This window comes from Vigna unguiculata, chromosome 3, assembly GCF_004118075.2.
Source record: "Vigna unguiculata cultivar IT97K-499-35 chromosome 3, ASM411807v1, whole genome shotgun sequence".
NCBI classification, from domain to species: Eukaryota; Viridiplantae; Streptophyta; class Magnoliopsida; order Fabales; family Fabaceae; genus Vigna; species Vigna unguiculata.
In genome coordinates this window covers 14,560,938-14,579,596 of record NC_040281.1, presented here as the reverse complement: position 1 = coordinate 14,579,596, position 18,659 = coordinate 14,560,938, and the positions used below count along the sequence as shown (strand labels likewise).

Below are 18,659 nucleotides of genomic sequence, written 5' to 3'. Positions count from 1 at the left end.
ACCGTGATAGAGAAGACACACAAAGTACTCAAGAATTTGCACGAGATATTGTTGTTGCCACTTATGAGCGAGATTTTAAATCAAATCATTGGTTATGGCGGAGAAGTTCATTAAATTTCATGGTTGATTTTGTTAACAAATAATTAATTTGTTGTTATTTTGAATAAGGCATGAAATAGTCATTGAAACTATTATTGACAGGTCTTGTTAAGGACGAAAACATTAATAATGCTACCCAGTTAGGAAGTTGTAACAACACAACTATCTTTCCTTTTGTGGCATGTATTGTGAAACAATGGAACCCAAATGGCCTAGACGATATGCCAATATCTGTAAAGGTGTCACTCTAGAAAAAACATCTTATGTATTTAAAGCACATCGTTGAATTAATTTCTGCATTACTAACAACAGGATCCAAGTGCCACCGAATGGGCTAGTGTGCACCGAAAAGTCACACTTCATCTAGAATATTGAACAAATCTGAAAGTGGGAGCAATTTTTCTTTTAAACACCATAAATATAATTTCCCTAGTCAGATATTTCAATAACAAAATTAACATTATAACAATATACAACATTTCCTTTTGAACATAATGTTCCTTCTTTATAACAGGTTACAACTTTCAATCACAGAGATAAACTTTGCTACCTCAACATAATTGTCCGAAACATTGTCAAGGTATTGACTAAATTTTTATATCATTTTACCTAAATCATAACGATTCTTCAGTACGTTGTTCATTCATATGGAAATACATTTAATTGAAAAATAGATCTTCAAATCGAACATATGTGAACCGACAAATGAATTGGTCCAAGCCACACTGAAGCCTGTCATTCAGCCTCATCCGTCCACTCAGGATGTTCATAATGAGCTTGGTAAATGGTTGCCAATGTCAACAAATTTCACCACCACCTAACTTCTAACAAATAAATCGTAGTATTCAAGCACTTCTTGCTTGTGAATGTTTTCAACATCTAGTACCCAATCCCAAATGTATTGTTGCCTTATCTGTTATAGTTGTTCCTGCTAAACAAATATGCAAATTCTTACTCAATAGATGACATTCAAATAGAATATGTAAAACCTTACTTCTTTAACTTACTATAACTTACATTTGTGTAATTAGGCATGCTATTGCCATAAAATTTCTTTTCACCATCCCACAGCTCCATCATTTGAAGAACAAAAATACCACAATCATATCTACAACCACCCAAAATCAAATCATTTAAAATCCAAAAATTTTGAACAACAATGACACTAAAATAAGTTGAATAATATAAATGTAAACACTAACAAGTTAGGTTGAATCGAAGTTATGTCGCATTGGACTTCAAATTTTGATCCCTCGTCATCTTTACATTTCAACAACATCTTAAAAAGCAATTCCAAATTATGAACCTACCATGTCAACACAGCAATAATGAAACCAATCAAGTAAAGAATTATGAATACCTATAAAGAACGTATATTGCAAAATTGTAATGCTTACAATAGCATTGTCTATTCTTTTACGATTTTTGTTTGAATTCCCAATTGAATCCAACACAAACAACTTCTTCTGTTGATAGTTAACAACGTAGCACTACTAATGATCCTCATGCACCATTGGGGCAGACAACTGCATAACATAATTAATATTATCATAAACTTTGTGACTAATCAATACAAAAAATAAATAAATAACATAGGAATCTCACAACATCTGCAACCAAAATATCTTCTAACGAAATCAGTGTTGAACAAAATTAAGGCTCATATTCTTTCAATGTCCATTGTCGTCTCTTAACCTTCATCTTGCGTGAGTCGTGCAAGATATAAGTCTACATTCATAACGAACATTAGTTATTTGTAAGTAAGCTAAAGCTAATTCATTTATAACTAAACATTCTTTATACCGTATATAACAGATTGAAAGCTATTCTCTTCATATGATCATATTTTCGTCGTTCAAAGTACATCATTGTGCTTCCACCAAACAAAACATCCTACAAAAAATTATTTACAAATCATGCTAACAAAAACTTTAAACATTAAATACATCTTAAAAGATTTCTTATCATATTGTCAACCTTTTTTTCCTGAACTAAAACCTCAACACTCAGAGATACCTAAAATCTGCTCATTTATATTGGCCACTACCCTACAATTTTAAGTATGTTAGCTACAGATATATTTGTTTATTTAATCATTTCATAACATTAATAAACAAAACATTAGTAATACCTGTAAGGTACACCGAAATAAGTAACAATCTTATACAACTTCATGAAGTCAACTTCAAATGCATGAATTGATGGTTGTTTTGGAACTAGGAGTTAAAGCGCTGAAACATCAAATTCAGAGTTGAAATCAAAAGCTTTCCCAACATCGTCTTGATTCATTCTTTCAACAACAATTGGAGCCTTGTGACGAACTTCATCCTCATGGTCACCAACTTCAACCACAACCTCATCACCTCATTCTCCCTCTACGTCTTGCCTACCTTCTTCATCCCCAACATGACATCGAGACAATATTTCCTCACGCAATACCATCATGTGCTTCTTTATCTTCTGTAGGCCTCTTCTATAATTTCTCAACTTTTTTAACAAATCTTTCGTCGATGCCAAGTTTACATTGACATGCGATTTTTTGGACTGTGGTTCTTCACCAAGTTGCAACGCTATACGAATCATTTCATTTTCATGATCTTCTTCTCTCAACCTTCATTCCCAAAATATCTAAATGGACACAACATATAACAACTTACTATTAAAAAATAGTACATTTTTATAAAGCAAAAATTGTAGGAACTTTTACTTGGCTCTTTTGGAACAACTTCTCAATATGTTTTGACTTTAAGTGAACATCCGGTCAGGCCAATATTCTTAGAAACATTAACTATATATCTGATCCACACAAACAAAGTCTTTCTACACCCCATATCTACACCAAACAACATTGTATATTACATCATTTTAAATATTCTACAAATAACAAATAATCATTACATAAAGTACTATGTACGTGCAAAACTGTTACTGACCCGCTTAGGCAAATCTCCGTCTGCCTAAGTGCCAGAAATGCACGACTTAAACTCTTAACCAAATAACTATGAACTGCTTTACCCCAATTATAACTTAACAATCTGTCTATATGGTCTAAAACACTACAAGGAGTATTACTAACAGTTTTTGAATTCCTAGAAAAGTAAAGGATCACAAAACAAACAAAAATATACAAACGAAATGCATTATCAACGTCATCAAAGTCACTTTGTACCACACTCTTAATCATTTCAATAACATTTTCAATTGTTAATAATTTGTCTTTCATAAGTGAACCCACCACCTCACAAACATTTTTAACAAATTCAACATCTAACCTAAAAATGCCCAATCCTAAAGACATGCAAATGTCAGCACAACTGAATGGAATAGATCGTTTCATCACATGAAACGATTCGTGAGCAGGTAACCAACGCTTCAACATCTCCAACAAAAGAGGGTTACATATCTGTAATGGTTTTCCTATGTGCAAACACCATTTGAATGGTGTATTCTCAATCCTTACACGATGGCTATCCAAGATTAATCCATTTATTTCGACAATGCACTTTGTGTAACAAAATGTACGCAACCGAGCCTAATAATCAATGAAATGCCAAAAATTAATATTTCATTTTACTTTTAACACAAATAATCCCAACAAAATATACAAATAACATCATGCCAATACCTTCTCATTACATCGTAATTTACCAGTCATAACGTTTTCATATGCTAGTACTGCAAAAAAATAGCCTTCAATGTGATTGTACAAAATAGTAACACAAAGCAAAACACATTTTTTACACAACACACAATAACACCACTAAATTAGAACCAATGAAAACCAATGCCCTTCCGGTGAAACACCACAAATTGCACAGGCCCTTCTCCTGAATCCCCATAAATTTCACAACCATCAACTAAATGACCACAAAATTTGAATCAAAACAACAACACACAAGCATCAAAATTCGAAAATCCCCAAATGTGCTTTGTTCAAAAATTTTCTTTCGCCTAAAGCCCCACAATCTAGAACACCACAATAGGAAACTACACATATGGCCACTACAAATGCACATAAAACTGGGGAGAACACAACCAAATCACTTAAACAAACTTCCATCAAAAACGAAAAAAAAAACAAGTTTTTTCCCCCAAAGCTCAAAACTTTACCAAAAAAAAATTAATGATGAATGAAGACGGTGGGAAAAAAAGGTGTAACAGAATCACAACAAACTTACAATAAAACGGTGTGGACAAATGTTCGTAAGGAACAATGGAAGTGGCTTCCGGTGGTTGCCGTTGAGGACTTCTCGTCACCATTATCTCCTCTAATCCAAACAAAGTGTTTCTTTGCTTCTCTCTGTCCAACAATTCTTTCCCTCTATTATTTGCTTTTGTGTCGTTTGTCTTTGCTTAAAAACTTTTCCAACTCCCACACGTGCACCACTTACTTTCATTAAATAAAAATTTATTTAAAAATTAAAACTATCATGCCACGTCATTAATGTAAAATCTGAGTACAAAAAAGTATGTCTGAATATATTTTCGTCTAGTTTAGGGCCATACAATTACTTATACAATTTAATGGGAGACAATAACTACAAAAAGTAGCGCGTTGGTGTTGGATTATGTTCGAAGATGTATGTTTATCACGCGTGGAATGCACGCGCACGAGAAGGGAAGAGTGAAGTTTGAAATTAAACTAGGCAAAATTAAGTAAAGAGAAGAAAAGAAGGGTTTGGTTTGCGTTGTGGTTGGTGGTCACTGATCTTGCTTGAGTGGGTTATTATGAAGTCGTATAGATTGTCAGAACTGGACGACACTGAGCTTCGTAGCCTAATTGCTCGTCCTCGTATCGATTTCACTTCTGTTTTCTCTCTGGTCTGCCCCTCTCCGTCCCTTCACACTTTCCCTCTTTCTCACCGTCGTTTTCAATCTCTCGTACTTATCTTTGCAGGTCAACCCCATTCTTGACCATGTTCGACAAAGAGGCGATGCTGCTGTCAAAGAGTGAGTTCCTGCTTCTTTGTTCTTTGCTCTTTGCTCTTTTCATTCCTCTTTGTCACTCTCGTTACCATCATTTTCAACTTCTTACAATTCTTTCCGTATTTCTGTAGATATACTTTGAGATTCGACAAAGTTCAATTGGATGACATTGTTCAACTTGTCGCCGACCTTCCAGATCCACTGGTATTTTTGTTGTTTGTTCCTATCACCGTTCCGTTATTTGTTTGAAGTATCCAAGTTATTAAATTTTGACTTTGTGCATTGCATTTCATTGCAGCTTGATGCGCATGTTAAGGAAGCTTTCGATATCGCCTACAGCAATATATATGCCTTTCATGCTGCTCAGAGGACTCCAGAAACAAATGTTGAGAACATCAAAGTATGATAATATCTTATTCCTAACGTATTCACTTTTCATTAGTGGACATTGGTGTTTCTTCTTTTCTGAAACTTCTTTTTGAGTAGGTTCTGGTAGGATTATCTTGCCAGGAGATAATTCGAGCTCTAACAAAATAAAATACCTTCTGAAATAAACTTCATGTCCGTCTGTCTGTCTGTCTTATGTTAGTATTTTGAGTTTTCTGAAAATGTCAGGGAGTCCAATGCAAGCGAGTTTCAAGAAGTATTAATACTGTGGGCCTTTATGTTCCAGGGGGAACTGCTGTACTACCTTCAACAGCCCTGATGCTTTCAGTTGTAAGTTAAATTTATTTATAATTAGTTTATGTATTGTTCTCCATCCTATATTGGCATCGGGATTGTTGATAATAATCATCATCATCTTCTTATCAGATTTTATTAATCTTTGATTGTTTTATTTATATGCCAGCCTGCACAGATTGCTGGATGTAAAACTGTCGTTCTTGCTACTCCTCCAGCTCAGGATGGCACTATATGCAAGGTACTCATCTGTATTGTATGAAAACATATTTAAGGTTAGTATCTTTTCTGACCAATGTTGTTCTCTGCAGGAGGTAGTGTATTGTGCAAAGAAGGCAGGGGTTACTCACATCCTCAAAGCTGGAGGAGCTCAGGTTTAAAGCATGATAAAATTTCACCCTTGTCTTATCTGTTTCAATAGTTTGAAATTAATGTCCTTATGTTTAATTTAATTTTATGTTTGTGTACTTGTACTAATGATTAAATAATCATTAATATGACATTGTTTGACACTGTAGGCCATATCTGCCATGGCTTGGGGAACTGAAACTTGTCCCAAGGTAGATCCGCGTTTCTCATTAATCTCATTTGTTTTTTTGTTGAAATTTCCGTTCATTTATTGTTTATAGCTATTAGATTGAGCTCATTTCTTTTCTTACTATTGCATGTTATCGTATTTGGATTTGATTTACTTAATTTTTTTATATCTGATAAGGAGCTGAGACCTCCTGTTAGGTATGTCTACACTAAGCAAAATAGGAGGGACACAAGGGATGATGCCGTTTATAATTGTAACAGAAATAACTAATAGCTAACTACAGTAAGTTGGTTGTTGATCAGGTAAATATTATAAAAAGGGGGACAGAGTTAGGGAGGGGTATCGTAATTGGTCATTGTTGGGGAGAGTACAGATGTCTTGAAAACCTGTAATTCAGTTTCCGAGCAAGTAATAAAGAATCTCTCTTCATTTTCTGATCCAGTTCGTATATTTTATTCTGTTTTAGCGAGGTAAAGCCCTTATATTCTTGAATTCCCCCCACTACCTCTGATAGGCTGACCGTCTTAATGTATTCTTTAATTATTGAATTATATATAGAATGGGTACTATGAAAAAGAGGGTATTTACAATTTAATCAGACCTATAAAGAACCTAGTTTAATCTTACTCTCGCAAACCTTTTTTCTTTTTTGCATACCAGAAAGCTTTTTACAAATCTATTTTAAACACAAGAAAACATAACATGAAAACAAAAAACTTTTGGATTGTTGAATAAAAAAATGATATAAGAAAAACAACGGAACCATAGTAGTATTTTAAAGTAGTTTCACAAAGAGAAAAAAAGTTGGTTTGTTTAAAAACGCTATAACCAACTGTGGTATTATGTTAGAATTTGCTCATATTCAAGATTTATAGGATCTTTTAAATGTACTGTCTAATTTGTAAAGAGTCCAGAACATTATTTGAAATTTCTCCGTTTATTTTGTAACCGAAAAATTTAAATACATCATAGTTCTAAAGTAGTATTTTAAAGTAGTTTCAGACAGAAAAAAAGTTGGTTTGTTTTAAAACCAACTTGGGTATTATGTTATAATTTGCTCATATTCCAGATTTATAGGATCTACTAAATGTAATGTGTAATTTGTAAAGAGTCCAGAACATTATATGAAATTTCTCCATTTATTTTGTAACCCAAAAATTTAAATACGTCATAGTTTTAATCTTTTTCATGATTTCTGATTTTGAGTTTTGTGATAATGCTTTTGTAGGTTGAGAAGATTTTTGGCCCGGGAAACCAATATGTCACAGCTGCAAAAATGATTCTGCAAGTGAGCTGTGAAGCGCTGTTTTTTTCTATTATATATAGTGCTTTACTCTTCAGATCTTATAGTTCTTCCTGCTTTGCATTACTGCTCAAAATCTTCTGCAGAACAGTGAAGCCATGGTTTCAATAGACTTGCCAGCCGGTCCATCCGAAGTTTTAGTTATTGCTGACAAGCATGCGATACCTCGTCATGTAGCTGCCGATTTGCTTTCCCAGGTTTAGTTAGCTCTAAATGTTTCTATATAGTAAATATGGTAAATGAGAGGCTATCTACACTCATAGTGAGAATTGATTATCTGTTTTTTTTTACTCTCTTAGCAAGGTATCTCATGCTCTTGTAATTTATTTAGTTATAACTAATTCTAATTTCTTGAAGCTTTTTTTTTTCTGCATTATGATGTTAATTATTCCAAAACACAATTCAGTATGAATAATGATGTCTGGTAGAAAAGAGACTTGCTGTTGTCTTCTAGATTATTCTGTAAAAGATGTTTAGGATGTGGTTGTCAATCATATAGGGACCTAGGTGTTTTCACTCAGCCATATGGTATTTGTCTTCAGACTTTAACATATATAAAATAGATTTGCTGAAAGCTCACCCTGAAGCATTTTTCTGAGACACTTCCGCCCAAGTTGGTATCAAAGTTTGTCTCCAGCAGCTGGAGGCCAGTGTCAATTTCTCCAGTGACTACCAGATCTGGATCACCTCAAGTGAGACACAATTGTGGTCGTCGTGAAGGCAAAATCCACTACACCCGTGTTCATGCACAGCTTCTTTACACGGTCTAGTCACCGGCGTATAGTTCACACACTGCATCCACTACACCCGCGTTCATGCACAGCTTCCTTACACGGTCTAGTCACCGGCGTATAGTTCACACACTGCCCGCGGGTGACCACAACAGAACCGCATCCCTCCAGCTGCCTTGTTGCCTTCTTCCGGCCGTACAGTCTTCCACTATTGGGGACCCTTTGAACCTTTAAAACATGTAGCTCCTTTTGGAAGAAGACTAATAGTATCTATGCTAATGATATTCAACAGCTCTTAGTTTTCCAATAAATTAGCATCTCTTAAACAGATCTCTTTTACAGCGGAAGCTTAGGGGGTTGAGGAACTGAAAATGTTCCTTGAAACTGATTTACTTGAAGAAATTAAGAAGTTAGACAAGATGTACGTAATGATGGTTCTTCATGCTTTGAATCCAGAATTTGATCATGAATATATCAAGTTCTTATTAGTCAGGAAGTTCCTTCAATGGAGAGCTTGATAGCAAGACTTTCTCCTGTTCCAACCCCTAAAAGTGGAAGTCTTCTTGTTCCTGTTGAATCTTTTGTAATGTTATTCACACAGGGAAGAGAGGGTTGCAGTAAGAGAGAACGTTGTGGTCGAAGTGAATGTCCTTAATGATCAAACGGTAAGACTTTGGGACATATTCAAGAGTAATGCTATTCTTTGTATGGTTTTCCTAACAAAGTAGCAACTGTCTCCCGGATTGACAGAGTTGAACCAAAGTTTTTTATGAAGAATGTCATAAATATCTGAGATTAAAAACAGCCTAGCACAATTTCCCGCAACTCTATCATTTAAAAAAGTAGCATTTCTTAATCTGTGAAAGTCAGAATCTATGGACAATTGATACAGTTATTTTTAACCATTAACCATATCTTTGGTTACTCTTTGTATTGTTTTTCCTAACAAAGTAGCAAATGTCCTCCCGGATGGAGAGTTTAAATTAATCGTTTTTGTGAAGAATATCATAAATATTTTAGATTAAAAACAGCCTAGCTCAATTTTCAACCCTATCATTTCAACAACTTGCATTTTTTAATCTGTGAAAGTCAATTTAGGTATTTCTAATCATTAACCATATCTATGGAAATAAGTCCTTGTTCTCTTCTGATTCCTCACTGTATCGTAAGCAAAGTTGCTTCTCATGTACGTAATGATGGTTCTCATGGAGTATGACAAATCTCTCTTTCTTCCTCATTGAACTTAGAATCTCTACTTGTTTAAACCGTCCTTAGACTAATCTCTTTTAGTTGATTAACTAAGTCATTAAATTACTCTTTAAAATTTGATGCAATTCTTCTGTAGTACAAGCATGCTACAGGTCGGCTGATTGACATATATCATGAATCCAGAGGACTATATTTTCTTGAAAACAGCTCTTCCGCCGTGTCTTCTTTATCCAAACTCGCATGATAAATTGGGTCATCTACACTTATCAAAATCGGAGAAAATCGATCTTGAATTTAACACACCTCAAGTCTTGTAGTATAAGTTAGATCTTCTTTTCATAAGAAATATGAAACAAGATGTAGTTTAGCTTTTTCCTCCATTGACTTCCAATCACATTACATTGCATCTTTTGGGTTTATATATTTTGTTACATTCATTGATAAATATTCCATATAAACTTGGGTTTATTTAATCAACGGTCGATATGAACATTTTTTTTTTCATGTCTTTTCGTCATGAAATTAAATCTGAATTTGACAAAACGATCAGAATTCTTAGAAAGTGACACTGCCAAAGAATATTTTCGTTATGCTCTTCGCTTTTAAGCACATATGGTGTTTTGTATCAATCTCATAGTGTTTTGTATCAATCTATTTGTCCCCAAGTGTCTCCCCAAAAGAAAAAATAGATTACAAGGTGATATCGCCAAAAGAAAAAATAGACTACTAGGATATCGCCTAAAGAAAAAATAGGCATTTAGTTAAAAATACATACCGCTAGTGTAATTTAGCCTTTTCCACCATCATTTAGACATTTAGGGTCCAAATCGCATTACATCTTTTGGGTTTATATATTTTGTTACATCCATTGATAATTACTCCAATGAACATGGGTTATTTAATTGAAATGATCTGAAATTTTGTTTATTTACATGTCTTCTTCCTTAATTGCCGTATGGTTTACAATTTGAAAAATATGGAAAGACAAACATGTCTTTTGGTTAGGTACAGAGACAAGCACATTATATGCTTATCAATACTAGCAAGCATTTACACTTAAACAAGATATATTTTGTATTTATTCACCGGCCTAAGAACTTTTTGTCCCTTCTATATAATGCTGATGTGTCTGTAACTACTGTACGATTTTCAGGCTGAGCATGGCCCTGATAGTCAGGTTGTGCTTGTGATTGCTGGTGAAGGCGTGGATTTGAATGCTATAGAGGAGGAACTCAGCAAGCAGTGCCAGAGTCTACCAAGAGGAGAGTTCGCTGCTAAAGCCCTGACCCACAGTTTTATTGTTCATGCACATGATATGCTTGAGGTCAGTAGTGTTGCCCAAGTTCATCCATGTATTCTCAGTTCCACTAAAAACAAAGTGAAGAGCAAGAGAGAAAACAAGTTGTCCGTAGAAATTAACACAGATGTTAGGCTTATCTATGCCTATGTTTTTATATATGTGCTTCGGTAGTTGACACAACTTTGTATGCTTAATCCTGTTTTCATAAAATGCTGTAGCATTATCTCTTCATATGCCATAATTCATAACTTCGTTATCCTTGAATTTACAATGTTTACTTAAATGCTAATTCCTCTTGTTAGTTTGGTTTCAATCAACATCTTTATTACGTCTTTGCTGGTTTTTCAGAACCTGTTGTTTCTTTTTCATGTTGCAGTCAATCAATTTCTCAAACTTATATGCACCTGAGCATCTAATTGTCAATGTGAAGGATGCAGAGAAGTGGGAGGGTTTTATTCAGAATGCAGGTATGGCTTTGTCATATCGTTAGTTGCTCTTATGATGGGGGTTTCGGAGATGACTTTGTTGCTAGTCGTACGTATTATATCTGCACTCTCATATATTGCTCAGAATTGAACTTGGTGCCAATTGCAAACATCTTCCTTTTTCTTAAAAGAACTGTCTAGCCAACGTAGATGTAATTTTGAACATGTATTAGGCGCTTTGATGTTTTTTCCTTGACCTTTAGATTCAAGATCTAGCTTTAAGTGCCTGTTTGTTGCCTCTGCAGGGTCTGTATTTTTAGGGCCGTGGACACCTGAGAGCGTTGGTGATTATGCAAGTGGGACAAATCATGTCCTTCCCACTTATGGTTATGCAAGGATGTATGGTGGTGTTTCATTGGATTCTTTCTTGAAATACATAACAGTGCAATCTCTCACAGAAGAAGGCCTCAGAAAACTTGGGCCATATGTAGCAACCATGGCAGAAGTTGAAGGTCTCGATGCCCACAAGCTGGCAGTTACCCTAAGACTTAAGGACATAGAAGGCAGGCAGGTTTCATCATGACATGATAATTTACGGTAAGCCTACTATCAGTTTCTTTATTATTTGTCTTACATAAAATTAGTACAGAAGCAATTGCCATTTTAAGTCATGTAACCATAATGGGTATTGAAATTTTAAATTTTGGTGAAAATTGATTTTTTTTATAGAGTCGTCGTTGAGTTTCTGGAGGGATCGTATGGGAGAAAGTGAACTGTGCTCAAGAGCTTTGATACCATATTTGAAAGCTAGAATTCAGAGAAACTGAAGTGAAAAAACGTTGGACCATGGTTTTCTGTTAAGGATGATGGGTAAAAGTTTTGGCAAGTCCTAATGTGAAGGGAATGATGACCAAATAAAGAAACATCCAATATGTAGTAGCGAGTTAAACAGCCGTTCATGGTAACTCACATATTTTAAAGACATTTCCTTGAGTTATAGAAATTTAAAATAATATACAGGAGACAAAGGCAAAAATTCATGAAAGCAGGGGCATTATTGAGCACGTAAGCTAGAACATTATAACTATGCATGAAATATCATCATAGCAAGCTAGAACATTATAACTATGCATGAAATATCATCATAGCTTCCTAGAGATTTAGCTTCTTTAATTAACTTCTTAGATGCTTTTTCCGCACCGTCCACATTCTTGATACAGTCACAAGCCTCTTGATTTGTCATCACCTGCGATACAGGGGCCAGTTCTGTTTCTCATGATCAAGGTTCTTACATGTCATTTCGTTATTGCATGTAATTGCATGATTTAATATATTTGTATTTTTACTTGATCTGGATTGAACGAAAATAAAATTCATGTATAAATACAGAAAATAAATTTCTCCACATATAAGAAATTTAAAAATACAGATGACATGGTTCTCGTGTGTGATTAAGGGAAGAAAAATGAACTATAAGGACCGAAGAAACCTAGGGTTGTTTCCTACTGTTCAGACCATGTTGCTGGAGCTAAGTGTAAAGTCGGTAAATATGAAAATTCTAGAATTTGGTTTGGCACCAATGAGCACATACAGAATTGTATGTTTCGGTATGATATAGGTTAATTTTTGACCATAAAAATATGCAAATGAACTTGGCATGACATGCTATGTATTTCATTTCACCATACTTCCATGTTTCTTCTTGTCCCTAAACTAATTTTTTGACCATTTGCTTAGTAATCTCACTCAGTTATTCTACAATGAATTAGCAATTGATTAGAAATATGAAATTATTCCTCTTTTCAATATTTCTTATCCTTTATATTTTTGGCTTTGCATCTAACTTTATATTTCTTTAAAGGTTTAAAATTGTAGAGTTTAGGTTTATGCTTGCTCTACTTCAGCCAAAGTGTGTTCATCTGTAATTATAAGATGCATGCAATATTCTCGTACCTTCCACACACCATCACTTGCCAAAATAATGAATTCAGTGTCTTCATCAATCTTCTCAATGGTCACATCCGGTTCTGCCGTAATGTGCTTCTTTAGTTTTCCATCTCCAAATGCCCTTGTCATTGCTAATTGTCCATCCACTCTTGGAACATTCCCTGATTAAGTCATTTTTGGCAATTTAGATACATTCCCTGATTAAGTCATTTTGGCAATTTAGATAATGTTCAGTACTGGCAATTCAGATAATGTTCACGAAGGGAAATATAAATAAAATCAAATGAGAAGAAAGGCCAAAAGGTAGGTGAAAAAAATTATAGGATGTCTATATTATAACCCTAGAAACATAAAGTCACTGGTGAATGCACCAAAAGTAGGAAAAAGGGGGTCTCACAGTGACAATTTTGAGCAAGAAAAGTTTAGGGCGAGGGAAGGCTTGTCCATTTGGAGGACAGGGTAAGCTACTAACGTTAACAGATATTTTCAGTGAGATTACATTAACATGACATGGAACAAATCAAATGTTGGATTCCTAAATTAGATCAAATTGTGCAGTTGACATAACATGTTGAGCCTCACGCATGCATGTTTAGTCTACATGATCCTACAAGTTATAGGAATTACATTACGTGATTGGATGTTGCAAAATAGTGCAGTAGAGTAATCTTGTACGATAATTAATAAGCTGTAGTTTGGTAGTAGGCACTGCTGTGCATACGGAGGCATGGTATATTGAAAATTCATATTAGCAATATTTGACAAATAGATGCAGCCTATGACTAGAAATAGGGCAAGCATATCAGGCAGACAATTGCGGGTTATCAAGCATTAATACTAAAGGATACGTGTAGAGATAGATTTTATCCTTTAAAAGCATGTATCATCATTATACTAGTGATACTGTTCTCATACTAGTAATATTGTTCTCATGTACAAGATAGAAAAAATGTTCTATATTGGCACTATAAAGAAGATGTATATGTTAACGATTAAATTTTAAAATTTAAATATCAGTTATCAAGTTCCAGAATTAAATTTCTAATATTTTAATTTTTGCCCTGAAGTAGTTTTTGGCTATTCAAAAACTAACTTATTTTCTTGGATGAGCAAAAAAGTTGAAGTTTTAAGTCTATAGATATTGATGAATTTATTTCATCATTACCAGGTCTCTTGGACACAAAACCTCCTCTGCTCTCAACAAGAGCTTTTTCCTTCTCTGGATCATGGTCCACAGTAAGTGGGTTTGCTCGACCATTTTTGCATGATATTGCTCTAGAATCACCAACATTGGCTACCAGTAGCTTTACTCCATTGACTAATATTGCTGCAACTGCTGTTGATCCTCCACGTGAATCAGCTACGTTTTCTAAAACCTCATCATCCGTTGCTTTGCATGCTTTCTTAATAGCTTGCACTGGATTTTCCCAGAAACCAGGCTATTGATGCATGATTAAGAAAACAAATATTAGTGAGAATAATAATGGTGTGGACTGAAATATAACAGTTACTAAAGGATATACCTCACTCAGTATATTTTCGAATAGATGGTTTCGCAAGTATTTTGCAACTTCATGACCGGAGTGACCATCAAATATTGCATACAATCCTAAGTCATAACCATCGAGATTCCTATGTTGAGCGAAAATATAGTCTTCCATACCATGGTTCATCTGTCCTTGTATTAAGTGATATCCATGGATGAAATGTCGAGTTGAAGGGTTATTTTTTTCATCCGAGTATCTTGTGACCATACCCTTGTGAGGTTGCTCCTGTGTTTAACAAATTTCAAGCTTTCCTATGTTAGATTGTGATGATAAAATCCCTGTCTTTTACCCATGATCATTTGATTTTGGTGAGAGCATGCATGGGAATGAAGTTTTGTAGAGAACGAGAAGCTAAAATGGTTAACCATAGGCTCAAGATGCAAAAGCTATTTCTCATAATCTGTTGACTGATAAAAATCAAGTAGATACCTAACCTATTTTAATGATTGTACTTGAAAGCAATTGTAAAATTCCCACAAGAGCTTGAAACAATTATGCAGAAAATATAAATAGCTTGAAACGATTATGTAAGCACAAAACTTAAACAGCTTGCTTATGTAACAAGAAGCTGGAATAAATCACCATAGTCCAAGAATCATGGTAGAAATCTGGCGTGATACGATGGATAACCTGCTGCTTACATTGATGTTCTTTAGAGACATTTCCAGAAAAAAGTTGTATGAATAAATATCATGACAGGATATCATCGGATAAAGATAGGATACCTCTGTAGTATTTGGACCTTTATCTTCTGGTAAGTAGTCTGCATTATCTTGATAGTCATCCACTGCATCATATTCTCCTCCTGCTTTTTCTTTGATCATGTACTTACCAATAACATTTTTATCTTCATCTTCATTATAGTTTTCTTCTCTAATAGTGTTACCCTCTGGCTGCTGTTAAATGCAAAGTAAAAATTTGCTGGCAAAGATAATGAAGGTGCACCACAAACGAAATCAATCAATCACAATACTAGGGTTTTTAGGATACTCCTAATAATTTATCTTAAAGAGAAACTTTGTTCAGACCAACAAAATAAGTAATGGACAGCTAGGGGATAAATACAGGTGACAAAATATAGGATGATGATCTGAAAATGCAGTATAAGCTTTTGAAATAATATATGGTTGGGACATACTCCAACATCATGCTTTCTTTATGTTACAACTAATCTAAATGAGTTATGATTGAAGTTCTAAATTGAAATTTAATACTTATTAAGAGGGCGCTAGTATTCTATAACATGCATTTAAGTCACATTAAATCGATTGAGTTATACTTGATTTGATGTATGAAGTGTTTTGAATGTTTGTTGACATGATGTATTAAGTTTGAAGAAAATCCATAGCTGAAGATAAATAAAAAAGTATTATATTTATAATTTTCATAGTTAATATTTATAGTATTAATAGTTATTGAAGGATTTGGTATATTGGTTGCACGTGTGCGTGTATATATAATATAATATTATATTATATTATAGATGAGAATGCACAGAACGAGAATGAAAGAGGATAACCTTTCTTTCAAAAGAGTCTACATAGCTTCCTCTTCTTGATATTCTCTTCTAATTGAAAAGGAATTATATCAGAACATTGGTACTAACTGTGTCCTAAATTCAGGGGAGGTTTAAAATCCTGAGTGTCCTTGCACCAAAGAACTATACGTTTCAAATGATATATGTAGACAATAAAAATGATTAAAAATAATGAATAATTATAACTAAAAGGACTAAGTATTTAAAATTTAAATACCTTTTTTTCTTCAAACACATCCAAACAATGCTATACGATAAATAAAAGTTGCTTGATATACCTTGAATGCAGAAGGATGTCCATCACTAATCAAGGATGACTTTCTTTTATGCAAGTTAGATTTGGCCTGCTCAAGACAAAACAAAAAAAAAATGTCAAGCCAGAACATGTTATGATGCTTCATAAATATTTATTTGGATTGTACTAAATAAAATTTGAGCTTTTGTTTAAGAAAAAGTTACATAAGTATTGCATAAAATAACGATTTAGAACACATGAAGTTTTGTATGTGTGTGACGGAAGAGGTTTGAGTTCATCCAACATCACATGGATATGCGTTATGTCTCCAACTTTAGATGGATAAAGAGACATAATTTTCCCCGTCACATAAATGCAATATTACTTTTGTAATTTGTTTTTTTTTACTGTATTTACTTAATTCTTTTACAGCCATCCCATAAAAATATCTAGATTTTCTTTAGATAAAGTTTTGGTTGGAAATAAATGGAAGGGAGGAAATAGTTTCTTTTAGAAATAACTTTCAAATATTTTGAATGGATAAAACTAAAACCCTGTCCGTTGCTTCCATTCTCCAACAAATAATTACATTCTTTCTTCTGTTTCAAATATAAGTCTCCTTCCTCTCTCTTTCACATCTTAAATGATGTGGATGTCTTTCACAGAAGACAAGCTCCAAGTTAAGTCTCCTATTAAAGTCTCATGTTTTGAATCTCCATATTCACTTTCACATAATCTTGGACTTTTTAACTGCATATAATCTGCTGTTGACTTAACCCATGATGAATATACAGATACATGCTTCATCCTTTACCAGTAGAATTACGAAAATATAGAGGGGGTGTTTACTTACATACTAAGTCACCTCTTGCATGAAATCAGCTTACGTACGTACCTTCATCATATTTGTTTGAGGCATGACTTTGTCTTTTGCTGAGTTCAGATTTCAGAAGTTGAGGAATAACAATGGCTGTTGTTGAGACCGAGAAAGAAACAGAAGCATGGTAAGCAATAGGTGATACTGGTATATGTATATATTTCTGAAACACCATGTGCAAGTGTCCTTGCTGGGAATGGAAGGACACGTGGCTTAAGAATGCATGGGGTAGTGTCATTCACCGCTAGTTCTGTTTGTTTTGGCATACTTCACAATAATCTATTTCATTTCATTCTAGCTTTTACTTCTCCAGAAGGAACCACATTCGTTACTCTATTGCCAACAGATTTAAAAAAAATAAAAAAAAATTCATAGCTTCATTTTACTTTTCCAGACATTATAGCTTCAGAGTATCATAACTTTCCTCAAAATGAATACTATTAACTAAAAATGCTTTTTACAACCTTATAACGAGGAATGTTTTTCCTGAACATATCTGAAAAACTTGTTTGGTTAAACTTAAGTTGATTTTTAATTTAAAACAAAGCAAATAACAATTATATTTAAAAAAAATTAAGTAAAATAATTAAAACAATTATATTTCAATAGAATAATTAAGTAAAATAATTAAAGTTCATACAATTTAAATATTTTGTCTTTTCATCCGATATCTGACTTATTCGTTTAGAGTAGGGGTCTTAGGACCTGATCTGGCGAGTCGTCTCTCAAACTCGCTTAAAATACGTGGGACCGATTTAGAAGTTGAATTGCAAGTTCGTCACAATCTGACATGTAATGGCCCGTGGTCTACACGGGCTGGTCCGTGGTCTGCGGCCATAAACTTAAGTTAAAGTTAATAAGTTAGTGTACTGCTGCAGAGAGTGAGAGAGAGAGACCAAATCCGCTCCTCCTCCTTTCCTCACTTTCATCACTAAATAGTGAACTGAGCACACCATTGACCAACCAACCAATTGATGCTGCTGACCAAGCCATTGACTGTCAGCGCCGCTGTCACAGACCGCATTACTGTCGATTGACGGTCTCTCCCACCATTCACGGTCTGCTGCCGCAGGCTCGCAGCCACTCACGACCAGTGCCGTTGCCATAGAGTCGCAGTCTCACAACACAACCACTCACGACTGTCATTGTTTTCCTCCCAACCATTGACGATCATTGCATCGCAAGCCAGAGGAGCGCCACCACTCACGAGCTCATGCAACGCTGCGATTGTTTCCTTTCCCCCAGCCATTTGACGTTGCGTCGCTGCCGTTGAACGTTTCCTCCCAGCCATTGACGCAACCGCA

The 18,659-nt window shown here is 34.5% G+C and overlaps 3 protein-coding genes and 1 long non-coding RNA gene across 15 annotated transcripts; 1 reads left to right on the top strand and 3 right to left on the bottom strand.

Moving 5' to 3' along the window:
• Positions 1–601: 601 nt before the first annotated feature.
• LOC114179684 lies at positions 602–4,400 on the bottom strand. Of its 3 annotated transcripts, XR_003603516.1 has the most exons (6): positions 4,278–4,400; positions 1,903–2,727; positions 1,497–1,827; positions 1,302–1,405; positions 1,117–1,207; positions 602–1,030 (listed from the first exon to the last, which is right to left on the bottom strand). It is a non-coding gene; the product is annotated as an uncharacterized LOC114179684 (long non-coding RNA). The 3 variants fall into 3 exon arrangements; XR_003603515.1 differs by having other exon boundaries at positions 1,497–2,727; XR_003603517.1 differs by having other exon boundaries at positions 602–1,027; positions 1,497–2,727.
• LOC114179683 lies at positions 2,738–4,281 on the bottom strand. Its single transcript, XM_028066095.1, has 2 exons — positions 3,725–4,281; positions 2,738–3,631 (listed from the first exon to the last, which is right to left on the bottom strand). Exons 1-2 carry the CDS (start codon positions 3,752–3,754, stop codon positions 2,960–2,962), a joined length of 702 nt encoding a protein of 233 aa, XP_027921896.1. The 5' UTR covers positions 3,755–4,281; the 3' UTR covers positions 2,738–2,959.
• Positions 4,401–4,679: 279 nt separating the features above from the next.
• On the top strand, positions 4,680–14,489 carry LOC114176629 (histidinol dehydrogenase, chloroplastic-like). Of its 3 annotated transcripts, XR_003603033.1 has the most exons (15): positions 4,685–4,920; positions 4,997–5,049; positions 5,157–5,229; positions 5,324–5,425; positions 5,641–5,742; positions 5,876–5,947; positions 6,018–6,080; positions 6,225–6,266; positions 7,473–7,532; positions 7,634–7,744; positions 10,641–10,811; positions 11,164–11,254; positions 11,518–11,809; positions 11,942–12,173; positions 14,328–14,489. XR_003603033.1 is itself a non-coding variant. In XM_028061729.1 (14 exons), the coding sequence occupies exons 1-13, from the start codon at positions 4,828–4,830 to the stop codon at positions 11,793–11,795; spliced, it is 1,311 nt and encodes a 436-aa protein (XP_027917530.1). In that variant the 5' UTR covers positions 4,680–4,827; the 3' UTR covers positions 11,796–11,809; positions 14,328–14,440. The 3 variants fall into 3 exon arrangements, 2 of the variants coding, with proteins under 2 accessions (XP_027917530.1, XP_027917529.1); XM_028061729.1 differs by lacking the exon at positions 11,942–12,173 and having other exon boundaries at positions 4,680–4,920; positions 14,328–14,440; XM_028061728.1 differs by lacking the exon at positions 14,328–14,489 and having other exon boundaries at positions 11,942–12,257.
• LOC114176630 (probable protein phosphatase 2C 28) lies at positions 12,249–17,515 on the bottom strand. 8 transcript variants are annotated; one of them, XM_028061730.1, is made up of 8 exons: positions 17,374–17,515; positions 16,522–16,587; positions 16,226–16,273; positions 15,432–15,602; positions 14,683–14,931; positions 14,325–14,598; positions 13,166–13,320; positions 12,249–12,458 (listed from the first exon to the last, which is right to left on the bottom strand). In XM_028061730.1, exons 1-8 carry the CDS (start codon positions 17,395–17,397, stop codon positions 12,324–12,326), a joined length of 1,122 nt encoding a protein of 373 aa, XP_027917531.1. In that variant the 5' UTR covers positions 17,398–17,515; the 3' UTR covers positions 12,249–12,323. The 8 variants fall into 8 exon arrangements, with proteins under 8 accessions (XP_027917531.1, XP_027917533.1, XP_027917532.1 ...); XM_028061732.1 differs by having other exon boundaries at positions 15,432–15,599; XM_028061731.1 differs by having other exon boundaries at positions 16,226–16,270.
• Between the last annotated feature and the right edge of the window lie 1,144 nt (positions 17,516–18,659).

Excerpts from the sequence above, each read along its gene's own strand:
- LOC114179683 (XM_028066095.1), bottom strand. The coding sequence starts at position 3,754 with ATGACTGGTAAATTACGATGTAATGAGAAG. Across the intron at positions 3,632-3,724 it reads AATTACGATGTAATGAGAAG|GCTCGGTTGCGTACATTTTG; the intron begins GTATTGGCATGA and ends ATTGATTATTAG.
- LOC114176629 (XM_028061729.1), top strand. The coding sequence starts at position 4,828 with ATGAAGTCGTATAGATTGTCAGAACTGGACGACACTGAGCTTCGTAGC. Across the intron at positions 7,533-7,633 it reads CTGCAAAAATGATTCTGCAA|AACAGTGAAGCCATGGTTTC; the intron begins GTGAGCTGTGAA and ends AATCTTCTGCAG. Across the intron at positions 11,255-11,517 it reads GGGTTTTATTCAGAATGCAG|GGTCTGTATTTTTAGGGCCG; the intron begins GTATGGCTTTGT and ends TTGCCTCTGCAG.
- LOC114176630 (XM_028061730.1), bottom strand. The coding sequence starts at position 17,397 with ATGCCTCAAACAAATATGATGAAG. Across the intron at positions 16,588-17,373 it reads CTCAAACAAATATGATGAAG|GCCAAATCTAACTTGCATAA; the intron begins GTACGTACGTAA and ends TGTCTTGAGCAG. Across the intron at positions 14,932-15,431 it reads AAGGTCCAAATACTACAGAG|GAGCAACCTCACAAGGGTAT; the intron begins GTATCCTATCTT and ends TGTTAAACACAG.